The sequence below is a fragment of the Urtica dioica genome, chromosome 4 (genome assembly GCF_054948205.1).
Source record: "Urtica dioica subsp. dioica isolate 48M chromosome 4, U.dioica_male_clone48M_v1_H2, whole genome shotgun sequence".
In the NCBI taxonomy this organism is placed as follows: domain Eukaryota; kingdom Viridiplantae; phylum Streptophyta; class Magnoliopsida; order Rosales; family Urticaceae; genus Urtica; species Urtica dioica.
In genome coordinates this window covers 3627999-3651340 of record NC_142759.1, presented here as the reverse complement: position 1 = coordinate 3651340, position 23342 = coordinate 3627999, and the positions used below count along the sequence as shown (strand labels likewise).

The 23342-nt window shown below is 31.9% G+C and overlaps 2 protein-coding genes across 2 annotated transcripts; both read left to right on the top strand.

The window, feature by feature from the left end:
• Positions 1-78: 78 nt before the first annotated feature.
• GEM (GRAM domain family protein) lies at positions 79-3130 on the top strand. Its single transcript, XM_089613140.1, has 4 exons — positions 79-515; positions 603-704; positions 1462-1733; positions 2623-3130. The coding sequence occupies exons 1-4, from the start codon at positions 260-262 to the stop codon at positions 2809-2811; spliced, it is 819 nt and encodes a 272-aa protein (XP_089469266.1). The 5' UTR covers positions 79-259; the 3' UTR covers positions 2812-3130.
• A 17172-nt stretch (positions 3131-20302) lies between these two features.
• On the top strand, positions 20303-21934 carry LOC149399397 (zinc-finger homeodomain protein 2-like). The gene is made up of 2 exons (XM_089612296.1): positions 20303-20791; positions 20879-21934. The coding sequence occupies exons 1-2, from the start codon at positions 20480-20482 to the stop codon at positions 21191-21193; spliced, it is 627 nt and encodes a 208-aa protein (XP_089468422.1). The 5' UTR covers positions 20303-20479; the 3' UTR covers positions 21194-21934.
• The last annotated feature ends 1408 nt before the right edge of the window (positions 21935-23342 follow it).

Below are 23342 nucleotides of genomic sequence, written 5' to 3'. Positions count from 1 at the left end.
TCACTGTCGTTTTCATTGATAAACGCGTTAAGAATTCGGTGATAAAATTGAAAAGGAGAGAAGTAAAGGATAAGAAGAGAACGCAACGATGCGGAAATGACGAGTTAGCCCTGGCTCGGATTCTCTTTCGCGCTCAAAAGAAGGCAAATCACTTCCATCCTTTTCTGTAAATCCCATCGATTAGCCCAAATTTCATTCCAAACTTTTAACACACCCAAAGAGGCAGTCTCTAACGTGCCGATCACGCGCCGTCGCCACCATGGAAGATCCCAAGCCCTCCGACGCAGAGAAAACCCCGATCCAGGCTTCGAACGACTCGGACAAGGTTCAGAATGGCGATCCGAGATCCGAACCGGAGACCGAATCGGCGACGCGATCGCCTCCGGGATCGAAGAAATCGGTTCGCTGGAGTCCCGAATTGGTCTCGGAATCGACCTTCTCAGCAGACAGCGCTTCGAATCCCTATGTTGTTAAATCCACTCCCAGTTCGACCTCGTCTTCGTTCAACTTTAAAGGTTAGATTTGAATTTTATTTGTTTTTTTTGTCTTTTGGGTTTGGAATCTAACGGTGACGAATTTTGGATTTGGGTTTGAGTGATCAGAAACGGTGTCGTCTGTGAGGAACGTGCTGGGAAAATGGGGGAAGAATGTCGGAGAAGCGACTAAGGAAGCCGAGGGACTCGCTAGGAACACATGGCAACATTGTGAGTTCATTAATTGTCCCTTTTTTTGGGTGAAAAAAAAAGGAAAAAAGAAAGAAACTCAATTGCATCCGTCAAATTGAAACCTAAGAACCTTAACGAGTACATGGAAAAGGCTGTTAACTTTGTTGCTGTTTGGAAATGATAATTGAATTTCAAATCTAGGAGATTTAGAGTTAAGGCTGATCACTTGTTTTGGTGCAACGTTAGTGCATTGCAGAACCCATTTCAATATTTATCGTTAGACAAGAATTGCTCAGATTTAGACTTACTCATCTTTAGAAAACAGAGCTTTGTACGATTTCGTTCTAGGGAGTCATTTTTTTTATTTTATAATAATAAAAGAAAAATGATTTAAGTGGATACTATTACAGTGCTGGGGGGTTTTCTTCTCCTCTACCTCTAGCCTGTGGTTCATGGAAGTCAGAGATCATATCACCAGAATATATATATTTATTAAAATTGGGGTTTAGTCCCGAGGTGCCCCGCCTGAGAAACACTAAGGATAGCTAGGTGTGGGTACGGAAGAACATCAATTCTCATTTGAGTCTTTAGGTCGGTATAAAAGTTCTGATCGGTTTAATTTATGAATCAGTATACCCCAACATTTAGATTGGAACTCTAATGCTTAATGTTAGGATGCTTTACTATTGGATGGTGTTTTACGTCCATCTTGCTGCAAATGGGTGTTTGGCTTATATCTTGGACCCTTTTTTTTTTTTTTTTTTTTTTTTTTTTTTTTTTTTTTTTCCTGAAACAGTGAAAACAGGACCAAGCTTTGCTAATGCGGCCATGGGAAGGATTGCTCAAGGAACAAAGGTATTGGCCGAAGGCGGTTACGAGAAGATATTCCGAACGACGTTTGAGACCGTTCCTGAGGAGCAGCTTGAAAATTCGTACGCTTGTTACCTTTCCACATCCGCGGGCCCCGTTATGGGAATCTTGTATGTCTCTTCGGCAAAGCTTGCTTACTGTAGTGATGACCCACTTTCGTACAAATCCGGCGACCAAACTGAGTGGAGCTATTACAAGGTACGCACTCTTCCCATTGATAAATCACTTAAAATGGGTGTTTTTAATCTTTGGGCTTTGAAATAAACAGGCTATTTTAGATTTTAAACAAAGACCGTTCTAGCTTGATTTAGACTACACTTCCCTTTCAAGAAATGTGTCCTGGGTAAATATGCTATTAAGATATGTATTTCTTTTGACTAGGCTGAAGAACTCTGGCTGATAGTGTTAGTATTTATTTATTTATTTTTTTATAGGGTGTTATTGTGTTTCTAATATAATCCCAAGTGGTTGGTCTAGTGATAAGGGCGATTCTTGGGACCAACCTTATCGGTCCCTGAATCGATCCCCCCTGAGCTCAATAATTGGGTCCACTGGAATAGTTTCCCGGTCGATAATGTCAGGATCTTGTGTATTTTAGTCAGGTTTAATCAGGACAACTGGATATAAAAATAAAAATAAAAGATTTCATACTACATTTTATCAAAGTGTGAAAAAGTTATGCGAATAAAATTGTTGACCAACTTAAGTAAGGCAGGATAGGCAACTGCACAATAGCATGAAAGAATGAATTGCTTATATAGTGTGTCAAAATTTTATTATGCTTTGCAACATCGGATTAGTAGAGAGAGAGTTATGGTTTTCTCCTGTTAAGTATGGTTTAGTTAGTGAGTCATATTAGTGTATTTTTTTTTCCTGAGCTGTAGTTTAACTTTAATCAGAGTCTTAAGTAATGTTGTTAACTTGTCGTGACAATGATCTTTCTGTAAAGCTCACTGTGTTGTGGAATTCGGAGCTTTACAAGAAAATTATCCCAGTGACACGAGTTTCCAATTGTAACTCTTGAGCATGAGAGTAGTAGTATCATTATCGTGTTTTTATATTAATCAATATATTGAACCATGGATAGGTGGTGATCCCGTTGCATCAGCTTAAAGCAGTTAATCCATCGACGAGCAGGTCAAACCCCTCTGAAAAATATGTTCAGGTTATTTCAGTTGATAACCATGAGTTTTGGTTCATGGGCTTCCTAAACTACGAAGGCGCCATCAAAAACTTACAAGACGCTTTAGAAACACGGGTTTTACAATCTGCTTGATCGCAAATTGTATCCTGCTCTTCTATTTGAGATCAGCAAAGCTATAACAGCTTCCATATATTCATAAATTATTTAAGTTATTTCATAGTTTACAAGAAGGGTGATATATTTTTGGGAGAACAGTTGGGATATTGTAGTTTCAATTTTTTTGTTTTTTGTTATTGTTATGCAGATGTCCATGTATTTTGTATTTTGATTTCTGGAGCTCTCTCTAAAACATGAAATGGGCATTGGATTTCTTTTCATGTGTTAGTGTTGGATTTTTATTTTTATATTTTTAGATAAATGAAAGTCTAGAAATAGCCTACATTCTCACAAATTTGAAATCTTGTTGGTGCGACCTTGTTTGTAGACTAGAGATTATCATAATAAGCTAATGGTACTTCCAATTAATGTTTCAAAAAAAAAAAAAGTTTTCAATTCAACTTGTTGCAAATAATGTGCTAAAAGTTGCCTATTAGAGAAGCTATTTTTATTTTTTTTCTTATTATAATATAACCACGGTTTTAACGGGTTTCGATTTTTAAAAAAATATTAAGTAATTAGACAATTAAAACGTTTGGAATTCTTATATAGTCAACGTTTCGTAAATCTTAGATAAATAGTCATAAAGATGACGTGGCATTCCTAGCTTACCATTTTATTGAAATAAAATGGTGGGATATTTACGTCAATTTACACGTGTAAATACGTGGAAGTGGTTATTTAACTAAGATTTATGAAACGTTGGCTAAATAGAAATGTAAAACTGTAAATATGGTAATATACCTAATAGACCCTAAATTTTACAGATAAGAATCATATGGCTTTAACACCAAATATTAGGTTATTCTGGGTATAAAAAGAAATAGTTAACCAATAATCGAAAGATTTCAGCCGAAGTTAATCTTAATATGGTTAGTTGAATTCCCACCTTTATTAATAGGGTAATCTAGCAATGTAGCCAATTTCAAACATGGTTTTAATGATGTAGCCAACATTTTGTAAATTTTGTAATTTGGCCGTTTACAAAAATAAAAAGTTAGAAAATATCGGAAATATCTTTATGTAACATAAATCATAAAAACCAATTACTAGTCAATATTTCAAGCAGCCAAAACTTATCGCGTGTAAAATAAACATAAATAACTCAAGAAAACTTGATATCGCAACTAATTGAACTACAAAAAAATGAAAGAAAACATTATGGAATAAATGGGATCAAGTTAACGTTTATTAAAGTCGCATTATTTGGTTGCGATTAAAAGGTAATTCATTATTAAAATTAATACAAAAATATAATAGGTAACCATGCAAAAATATAAAAGGTAACCGTGCAAAAAAAAAAAAAAAAAAAAAACTACCCAACTTTTTCTTTCTTCTCAGTTACCAAAAATTTCTCTTTTAACGTTTGATATCGCGTGTAGAATAAACGAAAATTAACTCGAAAAAACTTGATATCGCAACTAATTGGACTAAAATAAGGAAAAAAAAATATTATGAAATAAATCAAATTAACATGTATTAAAGCTGTATTATTTGGCCGCGATCAAAACGTTGGCTACACGCCTATGTTTAGCCGATTTTATAAAAGTTAATGTAATAATTTGTTAAATGACTAATAAAGTCACGTTATCATTTGTGGTTACATTTGAACCTTAAATAAAACGTTAGTTAGATTGCAATAACAACGTTTCAAGTAGCTTAGTCTATGTAATTAGAAAAAGTCCTTCACATAAAATTAGATTACATCGAGTTTGTACCAATCAAACAAGTAAAAAATAGAACAGTATAAATTACTTGGTGGGGTAATCTAGTGTTTTCTCTTTCGGCATTTATGATTGAGCTATATGTCTAAGTTTCCACTTAAGATCAGGCTAAGCTGTAATGTCCAAATCAAGGAATCTTCAACATTATGTGCAAAAACAAAGCATGCTTATCGAGCTTAATATTGTGGCAAATAGAGAGAAAGCGTGCTTGGATTGGATGACCCACATTCACATATTTCATTTGCACGCGCATACACACATCGTCGTACCTTAAGATCGCACTAGTTTTATATTTAAATCCTAAAAGTAATAGTAACTATTTTTAAAGCAATGCATGTTGCTTTTAGTTTTTGAGGATCTAAGCCAAAAAAAAAAATAAACAGTCACTCGTCCATCTCTAGCTTAATTTGTTCCCTATGATTTTCCTAGTAACTCATGATGTTCGAACATTAACATTTGTTATTTTAATTAATGGTTAGAAAACCGGTAAACCACATAAAGCATCAACCGGAAAATCGGTTGACGGTTAACCATAACTAAATTTCTTGATTATAACAACATTTTAACTGATATAACTATTATGTGATTAGTAAAGCCCAACGGCTGGCTCTTTAGTTTTAAATTATAATAGCTGGTAGAGTCTTATTGTTATTGAATAAAACCAACATTTTTCAAGTCTAATTTTGCAACAATTTACCCCCTGAAGTCTACATGCTTTGTCTTCAACATAACACAAAAAAAAAATAAAAAAAAAATAAATGTGCAACGTGGTAGTTAGGAGATTTTCAGTTCTTTCGAACCCTAATCTATAACAATTTTCTTCATTACGATTTCCATAGTCCATAATATTAGCTCAAACAAATTTAGTGAAGCAGCATAGTCATAAAGCCCCAAAAGTCAAATGTGCATTAGATTTCCTCATAAGAAAGCAAGAAAATTAGGCAGTTCCACTAAATCATTACCCTTTTATCACATGAATGTTTCAACTCTCTTCTCGTCACGTACGTCCAAAGTGTATACTTATGATGATGATAATAATAATAATAATAATAATAATAATAGTTCACCATTTCACCTCTCACTTTAAATATATTCCCAAAATCTAAGGGGATTGTCGGTGGCCTTTTGGGAGCCCTCTTTAGTAGGCAATCATATAAATATTTATGAGATGACATATAAATATTTCTATAAGTTATTTGAAATTCCAATGTCTCATATTTTGGTCCCTTCTCATGTTATTTTAACATTTCACTTTCTAATTCTTGGCCACTAGAAGCTCCATATACTCGAGTATCTATAGTTCTTTTCCATCTCTGCTTTTAAATACGACTTAATCATTACTTGACTATTTAATTCCATTAGAATCTTCATCTTTTTCCTGTTTCCTACTATATATATATACCACTTTTTAGGTTTATGTATTATTAATAGAAGCTATGCAACGCATTGCATCACATTGCTTTGTACTTGTATATTTTTCTCCACTTATTTCTCCCTCAAAGTCATTAATATTGTCATTGGGGGAAGTGGAGAGACACTTTTACTTTTGCATTATAATTTATATATCTGTCCATCTGTAATATATATACGTACTTCTACATACATAGTTACATACATCATTTTTTTTTTTTTGCGTTGCTACACTATTTAAGAAATTATGCTAAATAATCATTTTAAATTTAAGTTGTCCAGCTCCAAACTACCCGAAGTCGACTTCCTAGCATATATCAAATACGTACGTTTTAGCAACATGAAGGACCAAGTCATATATTTTTATTAGGAGAAAAGAATAACTCGAAAGAAAAAACAAAGTACTTTAATTTCATACCAAAAAAATAACGATTCAAAGGATTTAATAAGAACAAAAATAGTACAACAGTTAGCATAGACGGGTTTTCTTGTTTTTGAAATTGTAGTATTAGTAACCACATTTTCAAGCTGATCAAATATATGTTTATCAATGTATGCAAGTAAATAAGAGGGTTATCTATCTTTCTCATAAAATATTTTTTCATGACATCATCTCAATTACCCGGTTTTTTTAAGTCAAACAAGGCCTCGTTAAAACGTCCCCGCCACTGATATATGTGCGTTAAAAGAAAATATAAGAGTTATTTACTATTTAATTACAAATATTAACTTGAATAATAATACAACAATGTATAAAATTTGGATGATGTCTAATTTTATCTAAAATATAAATGAAATTTAAAACACAGCTATGATTGAAGATATCTAAATATAATAGGGAATTGCTAACTAAATAAAGACATGGATGCTAAACCATAGCATCTTTAGACAAAGCTAAAAGTATATCTTAAAAAATGAAAGTAATATAATAGTTATACTAAATCCCATATAAATAGCTTCGTCCTTGGTAACATGCCATTGCAAAATTCACTTTCAGATACCAAATTCCAAATGTCTTAGAATGAAGTCATCGTTGTACGTAATAGTCCAGCTTTGTTTCTAAGTTTTGATTATACATTTCCTTCACAATCTCAACCGTATTAAATTTGAGTAATTTTGTTTTTAAAATTCTTACCACATATTTAGTTTTCTTAAGGAATCTTAAATTTTACGTTTTCACTTTTCATTCTTCTTTTATTTTTAGATTTTTGTGATCAATGTCGTTTTGTTTTGTAGATGATTCAACTGATTCGTATGAATATGACTTTTTTTTTTTGCATGAATCTCTCTTACAATGTAAAATTTTGATTCAGATTTTGATCAATTTTCAAGTGTGTGTTTGTTCGTGTGCATCAATTTTATTTTCTCTGAAAATTATTGACAATGTTGATAAAGCTCTACGCCAATATTAAGTTTTATTTACGTGTGTTATTTTAACGATTTTATTTCTATACAATCGGTTGTTTAAATTATAATAGTTATTAGCGAGGGTACGTAATAAACTATTTTTTTTAGTAAATTTTACATTCTCTGTGATGTTTTCTTTTTCCGGTGAGTCTTTTGTTGTTGAGCGGCGATGAGATCAAAATGGAGAGCATGTGGTTTCCGCGGTGTAATATTTTTAGGGGACCTAGAACTTTGGACGAGATTTTTTGCCAATTTTGATTTTGGAAAATTCAATTACCCGTCAATCTCTTGAGCCAGTATTTTCTCTCGGTTATGTCACTAAGGGTATAATCGAATTTATCATGCAGGTAGGAAAAAAAAAGTGAGTCATTTTGTTAGTATATGTATATTGAACATTATCCTATTCCTACTTAAAAAAAATGTTATTTAAATACTCGAATTCGTATACTTGAATAACACGTCAAAAGTTAGGTTATTGATGAAGGTGTTTCTCTAGGGAAAATTTATGTTTAACAATGGTGGTTGCGCTATTAACAAGATCAGAGTGAAGATTATTCTCTAGGGCAAACAAATTCAAGTCCAAAACACAGCCATAATAATTTGTTAGAAAGATCACAATATATATATATATATATATATATATATATATATATATATATATATATATATATATATATATATCATAACACAACTTAAAAACTGTAAAAGTTAAGGGTTCAGAACTTCAAATAATGTACATGTGATATTATTATATTAATAGAACTCGGAATAGGAATTTGAAGTCTTTTAAGGTGTGTATAAGACAGACCAAGTGTAAGAGTAAGACTATGATAACTTGTAGGAGAAAGCAAAGACGGAGATTAAAGAAAAGGCCTTTCAGAGGGACAGACTGATCCAAATATGTCACATGAATATGACTCATGCATTATTAGAATTATTATTTCCTAACATTATTAACATTCTTTGCAGGCTTTGAGGGATGGGTTTGGTAGGGTTTTACATCAATTGTACGCAAGTGAATATATATAATGTGAGATAAATAGACAGAGGAGAAAAACTACTCAATAATAATTTTTATTTATTTGGCCATATAGATATAAAGATGTACAAGCTTTGATAATGTCGGCCTAAATATGGTAAATTGATTCGTTTCCTAAATTTTCATTAGATGCTAAGTTGAATATATAGTTGGGAGGTTTTTTCACTTTTCCATTTCAGAGTTCATACTATTGCTAATTGTTGATAAAAAAATTAAATTATTTTTTTTAATAGTATTGCTTGTATTCCTTCTTTTTTTAATATCTATTGACCATATGGTTTGACGTCATTAAGAATTTTAGGTTGCATGTTGATGTTCCGCTTATTGACTGATTTATGCTGTTGATTTTCTCTATTGATTTTGTTAGTATCTTTTGTTGAACCTTAAGGAGAAATAGAAGGTTCCTTCAACCTTTTCATCCTTATATTTTTCCATGGAATTTATCATGAAAATACCCTATAAAAAAATTGAAACTCTAAAAATAAACACATGTTTTACGTGAAAAATCTTGACAAAAAAAATTATACGAGAAAAAGAGGACATATATGGCCTGGCACGATGCCACAATATTATATATATTATTTAATTAGATGTCTGTATATGCTTAATAAATTATCAACAAACCAAAAAAAAGAAAGATCTCTCTCTCTCTCTCTCTCTCTCTCTCTCTCTCTCTCTTTCAAGTAGCCATTTATTTGTACAATTCAAACTGTTATGAGTATATATATATATATATATATATATATATATATAATAATAATAATAAAATAAAAGATCAAACTATTTAATCACACATGTCATCTATTATCCCATCAAAATAGTCCTGAATCCTGATCATATCACTCAATTGCTAAACCTGGTATTTCTCATTTTCCATTTTTCATTTATTAGCAAAATATGATTACACAGTATTCATTGAATGGAAAGATCATAAATAAAAATATAGACAGAAACGATTTCTTATTAACTGTTAAAATAAATGACATCTATTTATGACCTACATGAGCTGTATATAATAGGAAAAGTCCAAGACTAAGAATGACATGATATATGCATCTATATATGTGTACGTATAGAAAGATTGGGGTCGTGAAGTGATAAAAGACAAGCAAAGAGGAACATGAATATATCGAATAGATAGATATAACAAACGAAAGAAAACAAAGGAAGATAAGAGAAGGGCTTTGTTGGGGGGTGGAGTAGAAAAAATATTCTTTTAATGAGCACTAAATTTTGAAGTCAAAAGAACACAATTTTAAGATACAAAATTAAAATAATGAATACCGAAACTAACAATTACGCATGTTTTATCAAGCTCTTAAAAAATTATGATACACGGAATAAAAACTAGCTCAAATATAAATTGTTAGTCAAAATATTATCGCTTATGGTGTAGAAAGGAGAAAAAACATATGAGAATACTAATCTTAGATTTCATTTATTTAGATCGCACGTTAGGAAATTTTCAAAAGTAATGATGCTTACGAAATAATTTCTATAGATTGATAAGGCAACATTTGTGTATATATAAGTAATCAAACTCAAATTACTTACTTGTTTTTTTTACTTTCGAATACGCTCAAGGTAGACTATACGAACATTAATCAAGGGCTTAGCAGTCACTCGTCACCGTAGTCTTTCAAGACTTGCCTCCAGGTGAAGGAGAACGAAAATATATTGGGTTAATCCGATTTCACTCACTGGATGTGAAGCACACAAAGTATTATTAGCTTAGGGCTTTTAATGAATAGAATCGACTCTTCTCATAATTAAACCTAAATTAAGACAAAGAAATTTGTATCGACGAATCGAACCTTTAATCTATACGCTCGGATCCAAATCAGAAGCTCCGGTATGGCGGCAAAGGGAGAGGGGATTTTCAAATTATGTTATGATTTTTGTTTCCTCTTATGTTTATTTCTTAGTTTCGGCACTTAGAGAATTAATTAAAGTATAAAATGCTAATATGATTTCGTATATTTCATATACTTTATTGCTTTCAATTTTTTTTTATTTTTTATTCATTTTACTCCCCATATAGAACACTAGAACTTGACCCTCTAATTAAACACCAGTCACGTGGTCAAAATTTTAACGGAATGCATAAAAATAGACGGATGGGCCACTTATGACCAGAAACGATCATAATAATTTAAAGATCAAGAAAAAAATCTGTAACTAGGTAGTGAAAGGATTCAAAAGAAATTCTAGTAATCTATCCTCACAAATTTATTCCATAAAATAGTTCTACCCAATATGGACTTATCAAGAGTGATAATTAGTATACCGATATCAATATTATCAATACTGAAATTCTGACTTTACTAGTATATATTGATTGGCAAGTTATAATGATTTTAATATCGATACAGATTTCTAGCAATGCAAATTTAGTAATATCTCGAATTTCTACAGGTATACCGACATATATTTTATACAATAATAAGTCATTTTAAAATAATTATATATATATATATATATATATATATATATATGTTTACAAATTAAACTCAAAAGTGAAAACTCCATATCATGTTTATGAATAACAAAAGAACACTCAAAAGTGTACGTATTTATTGATTTAAATATTTTAAAAATACTTTATGTAATCAACGATAATAAATCTTTATTATTATATTTTTCAACTAGCTTACATATTTAATGTTAGCATTTACTGACTGCTATTTCTTCAATCAAATACAGTATCGATCCATTAATATTTTGTTTTTTTGTTGCTTTTTCGTGGTTTTTTGTGTCCTGATACGGATATGACTACTTGCCATTTGCATCACTATCTGTGTGTATATGTACTATCTCTTACAGACACTCCGATATTATTATAATATTATTATTGTTGTTGTTGTTGTTGTATTGCTTTGAGTTTGTGCTCTTATTCGCACGAAGCTTGAAAATCGATGAAATATGGCGATTGGTGGGAGTTTTATGTTTAGTGGGTTAATTATCTTCTATTTAACATATGAATTCTTTTCTTCACCTTCTTACATTAATTCATGGTTATTTTTAAATTCTGAATAAACAAAAGAAAAAAATCCTGATTTTTTTCTTAATGGATATAGTGAGGTGAATTGCCCAGAGGGGCCTCTGTCAACGTCAGGATTTCTTTTTCCCCACACACAGGTGATGTTTTTTTTACTGAGCTATTTGTTTTTGTACCTTCCTTTTCTTTTTTTTATCTCCTTTTTTATTTTAAACGTAAAATAGGAAGAAAAAAAAAATCTAGATCTTATAGAATCATAAGTGACGATTAAAAGTCTAAAACTCTTTTAAATGTCTATATGTTTTGAAATTTCCTTGGTCACAATAAATTAGATTGTGGTTCAGTATTGTCTCAAAAGTCAGAAACCTATATTTATAGGTACCAGAAGCATATTACCTAGCTATGCTACTTTAACTTACAGTAACCTATTAGATTTCTTTTATTATATATTTGATTTATATAGTCGTATAGAAGAAGAATTAGATGCAGTTCGAATTTTTAGTTTTTTTTTTTAAATTATTTTATTCTATTTTATATTTTATGAACGTGTGAGTGTAACCGTAACTGTTCTGTAACTGAGATTTATTAAATTTTGAGCTCAGATATTCATGATATAAATAAACTGAGTCAAATCTCGTAATGTGAATTATTTAACAATTCAAGTGCTCATTAGTTTTCCTTTTAAAAAAGAAAAAGAAAAAGAAAGTGGTCATTAATTTTGAACTCGTCACTTTTGTGCTTGGTCCAAGTCACTTGAAAATTCTTATAAAAGAAAATTAAAAAAAAATTGAAAATTAATAAAACTGTTTCTTGAGAACTTCGCATTAGTATCAAATTTATAAAAATTGATAATCTTAATTATAAATTATACATTTTATTTAGATTGAAAATATCTTATGTTCATCCTCTAAATTTTAATCAAATGATGCATCTATACTTTGAGTTTCAATAATTTCTTACATACCACTCGAGTTTATTAATTTATTACGTAATTATCCCTTAAAAATTTAACGACTAATATATAATCTTTAACTGATTTTATTTAGTAAATATATTAAGTGATTTCGACCAAAAGAAAATAAAAAAGTCGACAATCACGGTTTTTCTTCTTTACAAGTGAGAGTTTTATTAAAAACTTTCGTGGCGCGGACCACATTAACAAAAAAAAAAGCCAACAAAAAAATTAAGATTAAATAATACATTAAAAATCAAAGATATAAACTATGTAGCTGAAACTCAAATAAATAAATATGATATTTTTATCTTTTAGTATCTAAACTTTATCTTCGCCCTCTATAAAGTAAACTAATAGCTAGGCAAAAACTACTCCCGGACCCCGGTAGGATATCCATAAAATAAGAAAGGAACTAATTCAATAATTGTTAGTATGTTTTAAATTCTAAACGGTAATAATAATGTTGGCTTAAGTTTGATCCAGCTCATTGCTTTTTAAAGTACTCACGCTTTTGATATTTTTAGTAAACCGACCACTTTAAAAAGATTCATGGTACAATAAACAACCCATAACATGATTTCTTATTTATAAAATCTTAAATAGTAATGGCTAGAATGTATAACTACGCAATCTTCATAGGGATTTTCTAGTTAATATGCTCATTTTATTGCAGACTAGATTGTTGACCATCTTCATTAGCTGGACTATTGATTACAACGTAAGTAAGTCTCATTCTATTTTAGATATTTTCATAAACCTCACTGTGCCAGCTAAGTACTATTATGCTCCAAATGAATTTGAACGCCGTTATAATTCTGACTCATCAGTCATCACTAATTGCTACGCATTGGAAACAAATTTCCATTAAAAAAAAAAAAAAAAAAAAACCGAGGTATTTTTATTTCTTCCTTCTTTTTTTTTTTTTTTTTTTTGCCTTATTACTTCCATATGCATTTTGTGTTTGGAATTTGTTTCAGTTTTGTTGGTGCAAAAAAAGGTTAATGTTGATCGATTGATAAAAAAAATATGTTTGACGACTAAAAAGGTGTCGACATTAAATCAAGTTGTCTCTAGACAGATAAGTGATTGTATGAGAGGAGAAACTTTGTAATGTGTGCAGTATTACAATGTCCACCTTAAGACATGACATGCAACATGCACAACAAGTTACAACTATTTAGACACGAGAAGTGGTGAAACACATAAGACTTATTCACAACAACTTATTTACAAATTTCATTCGCGGCGAGAGTTCCTCCGACAATCAAGATTTTGATAGAATTCCCATCATCAATCCATTGATAAAATCGAAGTGATTAAGAGCAAGGAATAAGAGATTACCGAATTCAAATACAACATGTATATATATATATGGATATATGAACGTATTTATTCACCTATCTACCAAGCCTAGCCTTCTCTAAGCCCGTGTATGTATCATCTCCCGCCATTTGGCGAGTGATAATTCAATTACGATTAGTCCCGTCTATATCATTACCCGGAAAATGGCGATAGAAGATACATAGCCGATAAGTCTCGTTATCATCTTCTCCGACTATTTGGCGGAAGTTTATTTATGTGTCCTCAATTACGAGGAATAAACGCGATTGAACAGAAACGAGAAATAGTGTCTATTTTGTTTTAGGTACAGAGTTTATTTTCTGTTAGATAGGTCGCGTCTAATTAAAGTCGCATATGTTTAAGAAGCAGATGCGACTTTTAAGGCTTTAAATGCGAATTTTGTCTGAAACTCCCTTTGTCATAATGGTGATTGTGTTGTCTCGTTCTTACATATTTTAGTTTCTCTTTCACAGCGGTGAGTTTTCATAGTTCGTGGGTTAATCAAATCAACAATCTTTTGGATAGTTAACAGTTACTATCAAGATTGTGACTTCGAACAGTTTCTCTAATGGTAAATGTTGTGTTCGTGGATTGTGTTTTATGCATTTTTCATTCATATTACGTTTAAAAAAGACATTAAAGACGATCGAAAATCATCAAAATACATAGAACTAACAAAAACAAAAAAAAACAAAAATTTAAATTGTTTAATATTTTTGGTTGAAGCATTGAATAAAGAGAAATTGTTTCGACTATCAACATTTGATAAAAAAAAATTCAATTTCTCACCAAAAGCTTAATTTGACCAAAAATACTACTAAGCCACTTGACAGATACAATTTTACCATCAACGATTAATGTCAATTGTCGGCATAGATGTACACAATAGATGTCGATTGTTGACATCTATGTCAACAAAAAGATAACCCAAAACTCATAAATGTCGACAATAGATGTCAATTGTTGACATCATGTTGAGAGTAAAATTGTATTTGTACTAGTATTTTTGGCTAAATTAAACTTTTGGTGTGAAATTGAAAAAAACTTATCAAATGCTGATAGTTGAAGCAATTTCTCTTGAATAAATTAAAAAATATGTTTTTTTTATTTTTGTTTTTATTATTGCGGTAGATCCCTTCGTTGAGTTTTTTAAATGGTTAGGGTTATTTCCTTCAAAGATGGAAAAAAAAAAAGTATAATTATTATTTTTATTGTGTCACGAATTTATTTTCTTATCTCTTATCTAAATACCGTGAAAATTGATCACGCTACAGCAAATAAATAAATAACAAGATAAAATAAAGTTAGATATATAAGCATATGAGTTGTTTTTTCGTTTCGATTTTTTTTCTTTTCCCTTTTCAGTGATCTGATCATATATAGTTACGCTTCATACATTATATGATCTGTTGAGGACAAAAAAACTTGTATGAATCAATTATATTACTGTCGGAATCATGCACTTTTTCCCGACATTGTTTTATATAAAACAGACACAATACATTTTTCCAGTTACCTTTGCGAGTGTACTATGGTGTGTAAAATTGTAAATATGAAAAGAAAAAAAAACACAGTTAAGCAATAATGAAAAAAACCTTACTATAGGCTAAAAAAAAGGATCATATATTGAGGCACGCTATGCAGGGATGGCAACGGGTACGGGTAAAGCCGGGTACACCTATTCCGTTACCCGTACCCGCTATAATTTTTTACCCGTTACTCGGACCCGTTTACCCGGATTTTGAGACGGGCCGGGTAACGGGGATACCCGCCGGGTAAGCGGGTTAAAAATATTAGACCCGTTATCCGTTTACCCGGTTTAAAAGAAGGGTAGTGGGTCGGGTAGACCAGCTTACCCGTTTATAAAATAAAAATTCATCAACAATATAAAGTTTAAAAATAATAAAATTTAGGTGAAAAATATCAAAGTGTTACTACAATATAAAAAACATTAAAATTCAAAATAAATAAATAAAAAATACAAAAGAAATCTTCATTGCAAATTGATCATCTTCATTGTAAATTTGGTCATCTTCATTGCAACATATAAAAATTTATTATCTTTTTAAATATTTAAAAATTAACGGGTCGGGTCCCGGGTAACCGGGTACGGGATGACTATTCCGTTACCCGTACCCGGACCCGTTAAAACCGTAACGGGTATTATCTGTTTACCCAAAAAGAACGGGTATTATCCGACCCGAATAAATCGGGTAACGGGCCGGAACGCGAGTAACGGGTCGAATTGCCATCCCTATGTGTGTTGCATTGGCTGATATGTAGTTAACTGTTCTTTCTCTTCCGACACTCCCGGCGTACTTCCCGCGCGCTTTCAATACCTTAAATATACTCACTCGGTTCTCTACATATGAATCAATAATAACTTATATGTATGTATGCTTATACAATAAGAGTTCCAAATTCATGAGTGAAACAAGTTTTTTTTATACGTTTCTGTTTTTGTTTTCAATTTTTTTTTTAAAAATATAATATTTAAACTTAACAATATGAAGGAAATTTATTTTTCTGGTAATTGAACTTACACACCCAAAAATTATTAGTTAGTTATCTACTAAAAAAACCTCATCTATCTATCTATCTCTCTCTCTCTCTCTCTCTCTCTCTCTCTCTCTCTCTCTCTCTCTCTATATATATATATATATATATTTACTGAAGCTTCTTTGGTTCTTAATCGCCGCCTTTTTTCTAGAGAGTAAGACACCACTCTAGACCTCTACTATTGGATCACTTAATGTCACTCTCACCGGATTCTACCTCTCTCATCATGCTTAATTTTACATTCTCATCTCGCGATTGATCTTTAATCCTACGATTGATCATATGTTTCTCGTCGTTTCTACGTCTCCGACGCTGGATTTCTTTTGGCGATATATGCGAGTCGAACTCTTGGAGTGGTGTTTGGGTAGTCACTCTCTCCCTCAAATCCAATCTTACCTTTGACACCTCCATCTTCGAACCTCTCGAAAGAGTCATTGCGATTGTTCTTTCATCGCGCCTACCCCGACTCCATGGCCCGTTCCACCGCAACCACTGATTGTGTGTTGGTGGTGCTTCTTATTGTGGATTTCTTAGAGAGGATGTTAGGTTTAGGGGTTAGTAGGTCAAAAAAAATTATTTATTGAAATTGTGTTTTTTACCTTGATGTTTAGGGTCTTGGATAGCGAGCTTATATTTTAATTTAGTTTATTTAATCTTGTATGTTTTCTCGACTATATTATAGTGATTTGTACTTTGAAGATGTATTAGTCACCATCGGGTCCTTAGTTTGATTTTTTTGTTGGTCTTTTAATGGAGTAAACCCTCGGACGTATAATTCATAGTTGGTGCTCCTCAAGAACTTTAGTTCATTTGTAAATTTTTTGAGGATTTTTTAAAAGAGCCAATGAGTTATTCGAATTTTTGTGTGGTCTATGTTTTCGTTCATCGAAAAGTTCTCATGTGATGTGCTTTCATTTAATTCTAGTTTCGAAGTATTGTTGTTTAATTTGAGCAATCATTCTTAAGAGATGTACGATGTTTGTAATTTTTGGTGTTATACTCATTATCTATAAGACCTCATGAAAGAGGCGATGTCATCCAAACTATATCTTTTTTTTTTAAAAAGTGTACCGTTTAGACTATTTAAAAAAATAAACATTTGAATATTTAAAAAAAACTTAAAACGCTGATTTATTACAAAAGGATATATTGTATACTTTTTTTTTCGTAAGGGTATATAAATTATAATATTTTTCTAAAATTTTATTAATATTTTTTTGGTTTTAATTTATTTTTATTATTATGAATTTATCATTTTTTATGTTATAAATTCCTGATTTAACTACCTCTCTTATACTAGTTTCTTAGTATAAATTCTTTAAATTTTTTTTAAATTTTAGAACCGCTAGATTAACAAACCTTTTTAATAACTAAATATTTTAAGAAGTATGTGCAAGGAGAGTTATGTACTTGTGTGCGTAGGAGAGAGAATAAGATGAAAAGAACAATAAATATGGTTTGTTATGGCACGTGGAAGAGCCATTAATGCGGATCCATCATTTAATATTTCCCAAGTAATTCCGTGTCCTCTGCTATACGGCCCCAACCATAACTCCCCCGCGTGTATGCCACGCGCCACCTGTGCATCCACCCCAACCAAGGCAATTTCACTTTGAGAAATTTCATTTGACCGCTTATATTCAAAACATCTCCAATTAAACTATTAGCCCATTTTTTTAGAAAAAAAATTACAACTCTACTTAATTTTCACATTTCTCCATCTCTCAAACTCTTTAAGAATTTTGGAGATTTCCAATGATTTTCAATGATCTCCGATGATTTTTTATGAACACGTGCAAAATTTATTTAAATTTTTTTTTTTCTTTTTTGACTATATCATTGAAAAAATGATAAATTTCATTTTTAACCGCAAATCGTCGATATGTCCATCATAAAACGTCGCTAATTGTCACAAACTATCACACACAAAAAAAAAAAAAACTAAAAAAGAGCAACAACTCTTTATAAAATTGGAAAAGAGCAACAACGACTCTTTTTGTAATCGCTGTTGATCTTTTCCATTTTTTTCAACAGTTAGCGAGGATTAGCGACGTTTTGCGATTCATAGCGACGATTTGTGATGGTTAACAATGGAATTCATCTTTTTTTTTTTTCCAATGATATAGTAAGAAGTAGATAAAAAAAAATGATTTTTTTTATTTAGTTTTGCGCGTGTTTATAAAAAATCATCGGATATTGTTGAAAATTATCGAAAATCACCGGAGATCTTCAAAAATGTTAAAAAAAAAGAGTTGGAAAGAAAAAGAAGTGTGATTTTTTTTTTTTTTTTTTTTTTGTAAAAATTGTATAGCGGAGTGTTTTTATCTGAAAATGGACCAAAAGTCCATAAAGTATATCCAATATATTTTTATAGTTTTTAGCTTTGCGTTTCAAATGAACTTTTAATTTCAAACGAGAAGCTAAAAAAAAGGTTCGGCCAGTACTAATTTTTTGGAAATGAGTGATTATTTAAAATTCCATAAAATTGGATTATAATTCTCAATTATTTGCCTCTCATTTTTTCTGACAATTTTAGCGCTATCGCATTAGAGCATTGGGACATGTACCTCTAATTTGTTGGAAGATTGCTTAGCGACACCTTAATGCGGAGGGGTGTATTAAGTGTCTGGTTAAAACCATGCATGCTCATAAAACTCTAAACATTATCTCAATTGCATATATGCCAAGCTACTTTATGATTACTGCTGAATTTTTTAGAAATATATATATATATATATATATATATATATATATATATATATATATATATATATATAGTCGTTTTTCATATACTTTATTTATAATCTCGAAAAATATAATGACTGTGAGATTGAACAATGAACATAATACACTGCAAATTGAGCTTTATTAAGAATTTCACCACCGACTAAAGCCTGAAAAAGAAACAACACAACCATTGTTTTTAAGTAGAAAAATTGTGAATCGAAATGTTCATTTTCCATTTTATAGAGGAATAATGCCTTTTTAGTAGAAATTATGTATATCTTAGCAAAAAAATATTAGTATCCAAACGATGCGTTGTAACAACAAACATGCGATGACGGGTAAAAAAAAATCCTTTAATGTTTGTTTAATAGAAAGCTAGTTATAAACGGACTAAAAGAATCAACAAAAAATGGTTAATTTTAGGTTTACCGATTTAACCAGTTAAAATTAACTTCCAAAATAGTGATAAGTGTCTTCACCGAAATAACACTAAAAGATACGTCTCACATCGTAAATGGGTTTGAAAGACGTTACAACCATAGTATCTACGCGGCTGAATTTGCAAACGCAATCTGGCTCAACTTGACGCGTGAGAGTGTCAAGTGACACGCTTAATACTATTAATAGTTAGTTTTTATTAATTTATTTATTTAGGTTTATTATTAAGAATTTGAAACTATAAAAGGAATATCTGTTATATATAAGTGAAAGTTTATAATCTAGACGTATACAAATATACCCACACCACACACGTTATTCCATAATAAACCATCCAACAATTATATCTCTCTCTTTTTTGTATATTTTTAATTGAACAAATTTTCAATTAAAATAAAGGTAAAATATTTGCTGATAGTATATAGATGTTCGCTAATTTTGTGCACGTTCAAGATAAAGACAAAAAATAAAAATTTGAGCACTTATTTATCTCTTTCGAAAAAACATTAATAATTAATAAATAAAAATTTAAACAACTGCGATTTAATGATTATAAAAAAATTACTCAGCCAGGCAACACAACACAACTCAGTGTTTTTATCTCCTTCTTAGTTATTATCTCTTCCACATATTTAATAATAAACTATTATTCTAATGTGGTGATGAAAAGTATTACTGTAAGCAAGTATTCCCGTTACTATTACTTGCAAGTTGCAGTATATTTTTTTTAACCGCGCGGTTAGGCGGTGACAGACAGTCACAGTCAGGTGAAACCAAACTCACCGGTTTGACCTGTATACCCGGTAACCAAATACAACAACACAACAGACCTCTCTCTCTCCCATATCCTTAATTATATTTATTAGAGTGAGAATGTGAGATTATTACTTTAACACACTCCTCTCTCTCTCTCTTCAGACAAAAGAAATTGCTCTCTTTTTCGTTCCACTTCACCACCACATCATACATACATATATCTGATCTGATCTCGGAATCAGTAATACTAAATTGGGAAAGAAAAGAAGTGAATTAGGTCACACTCCCGAATGGATTTCGAGGAGCAAGAAGACGAGGAGATGGAGGAGATGGCGGGGAGCTACGACTCGCTCTCCGCCTCCGCCGCCGCGAACAAAGCCCCTCCATTGCCGGAATCCAGGTCCTCCGGCGCCAGATACCGCGAGTGCCTCAAGAACCACGCCGTGGGGCTGGGCGGGCACGCCGTGGACGGCTGCGGCGAGTTTCTCCCCGCCGGCCCGGACGGCTCAATCGACGCCCTCAAATGCGCCGCCTGCTTGTGCCACCGCAACTTCCACCGCCGAGAACTCGACCTCCGCCACCACCCTCCCTACTCCGGCCAGGCACGCACGCACTCACTCACTAAACCCGCTATTAGGGCTCATCATCACTTCTTCTTTTCTTTTTTACAATTACTCAAATAAATTTAGGTGGTCCACTACGCGACGCCGCAGCAGTTCTACCGTACGGCGGCGGGGTACTTGCAGGTGCGGCCTCTGGCGTTGGCGTCGGCGTCGGAGCAGGAGGAGGCGGGGCCGGCGAGCAGCAGCCGGAAGAGGTTCCGGACGAAGTTCACGGCGGAGCAGAAGGAGAGGATGCTGAATCTGGCGGAGAGGCTGGGGTGGCGGATTCAGAAGCAGGACGAGAGCCTCGTTCAGGAGTTTTGCTCCGACACCGGAGTCCGACGCCACGTCCTCAAGGTTTGGATGCACAACAACAAACACACCCTCGGAAAGAAACCCTAATCCATCATCGTCATCGAATATATCTATAGACCAACTGACCCTGCGCTTAATCAGTAGTAGAACCACCACCATCGTTCGTCGCCTTATATATAATTACCTTAGTATTTCCCTAGATAGCTAGTTCTGCTGATCGGGGTGTTTTTTTTTTTTTTTTTTTTTTTTTTGGGTTAGGGTTTTGAATTTTCTGTTGCCTTGTTATTATTATTGTTGTCTCTTTTTTTTTTCTTCTCTCTTTCTCGCTCTCTCTCACTACTTTTTTGTAAGGGGTTCATGGCTAAGGGAAGGGGGAGAGTAGAGTATTGAATTAGAACTGGACATTTTTCTTCTATTATTGGAAATATAATATTAGTTATGATTATGGGAGACGTGTGTGAATATATAGACATATATGTGTCACCTTGGAGACATTTTAGCTGGCTGCATGGACATGCTTGTGCAATTGATACTTGTTGATCTTCAAGCTTTAGGTGCTCTACACATGTGTGAGATGTGTGGCTATATTTGATGACTAGTTTGTTTGTCATCTGAGAAGTTGGTAACGTGTGACAAAGTGGTGTATATATATATATATATATATAGTTCGAGTAGCATAATGCAATGTATATATGCATAGTGTGAATATGAATGCGTGGGTGTCTGTGTCACTGATCATTTACTTCTCCTAAACTGAACCTTATTCGTTTTATTTTTATCCAAGGAAAACATCTGAGAGAGTTTGGTTTCTGTGTTTTGTGTGTGTTGTATTAATGGCATTCAATGAGCTCATGAATTTTTCTTCTGAGCTTTTTCTTTCTGTTTAAATGAACACACACACACACATGTCACTCTTTTTGCTCATTTAATTATATATATATATATATATATATATGTTTGATAAATGCTGGGCTTTTCTTGAATGTTTCCCTTTTACCCCTTGTTCTTCTTCTTCTACATAGCTATATTCACTTTTTGTTTTAAAAATTATCTATTATTATTATTATTATTATTATTATTATTGCTATCTCTAGGTACATATTAATGGAGAGGGCCAACTTTAAATGATCAAAATGAAACTGCAAAGGCTGACCATGGGACCTCTCTTCTCTGTTCTTTCCTCTTTTTTATTGCATTCCTTGCATTTACTTTTTCAGTCTTCTGTACAGACAATGATATTTCAATTTCAGTTTCCTTTTATTATTTTATTATATATATTTATTAATATATTGTATAGTAGCAACAGCAAAAAAAAAACATCACATATAGACGTTTGATAATATTGAATTAACTATAGTGGTTACCTAGGGAAAGACAGAGAGAGGAAAAAATAGTTTCTTGAGAATATTGCATGTTTTTTATATAATATTATTGCAAATTTTGTTTTGTTTACTTTAGCAATCTTTTGGAGTTTTAATATTCGGTTGGGAAAGTGGACACATACATTTATTTATAAATAAATATCATATTGTCAAGTAGAAATCAAATCCATATGCTGAGGCTATATAAATAAACAAGTATATATGTGTATATATATATACATAAATTATTACAGGACCATATGTTGGAGAAAAAGGCTTTCGATAGATCCAAAGCATAAGTCGCAGATCATATTAGTTCTTTTTTGTTGTTGTTGTTGTTTGTCTTTTGAATTTTTTTATTTTTTTTCGAAATAAACTTCTTCGGAGGGAACATGTGGGCACTCAAGGAGAAGCAACATAAATTCGCAATAAATAAACCAATATATAGGCACACACACAGCTTTTGTCTGCATAACTGCTATTTATACGTGTATATATATATATATATATATATATATATATATATATATATATATTAACCATATATATATATACATACACACACCCGCATATATATAAAATATAAATATATGGTTCACGGGTATATGTATTTTGACAGTTTTAAACAAAATACCCCGCCAAACATATCACACTATTAGCAAAAAATGTCGAGTCACTCGTGGAAAAATAATAGACCTAGTTTAGGTGAGACGTGTCGATATGTGTATACATAAGATAAGTCTGGATCATGGCTTCAAAGCTCATCATCAAAGAGATAAGTCTGCTTTGCTGATTTTGGAGGAAACTTGAGCATTGTCAAAAGCTGTGTACTACACTTGATGGTCTGTTTTAGGAAATTTTGGTCAAAGTTTCAG

Excerpts from the sequence above, each read along its gene's own strand:
- GEM (XM_089613140.1), top strand. The coding sequence starts at position 260 with ATGGAAGATCCCAAGCCCTCCGACGCAGAGAAAACCCCGATCCAGGCT. Across the intron at positions 705-1,461 it reads TAGGAACACATGGCAACATT|TGAAAACAGGACCAAGCTTT; the intron begins GTGAGTTCATTA and ends TTCCTGAAACAG. Across the intron at positions 1,734-2,622 it reads CTGAGTGGAGCTATTACAAG|GTGGTGATCCCGTTGCATCA; the intron begins GTACGCACTCTT and ends AACCATGGATAG.
- LOC149399397 (XM_089612296.1), top strand. The coding sequence starts at position 20,480 with ATGGATTTCGAGGAGCAAGAAGACGAGGAGATGGAGGAGATGGCGGGG. Across the intron at positions 20,792-20,878 it reads ACCCTCCCTACTCCGGCCAG|GTGGTCCACTACGCGACGCC; the intron begins GCACGCACGCAC and ends AAATAAATTTAG.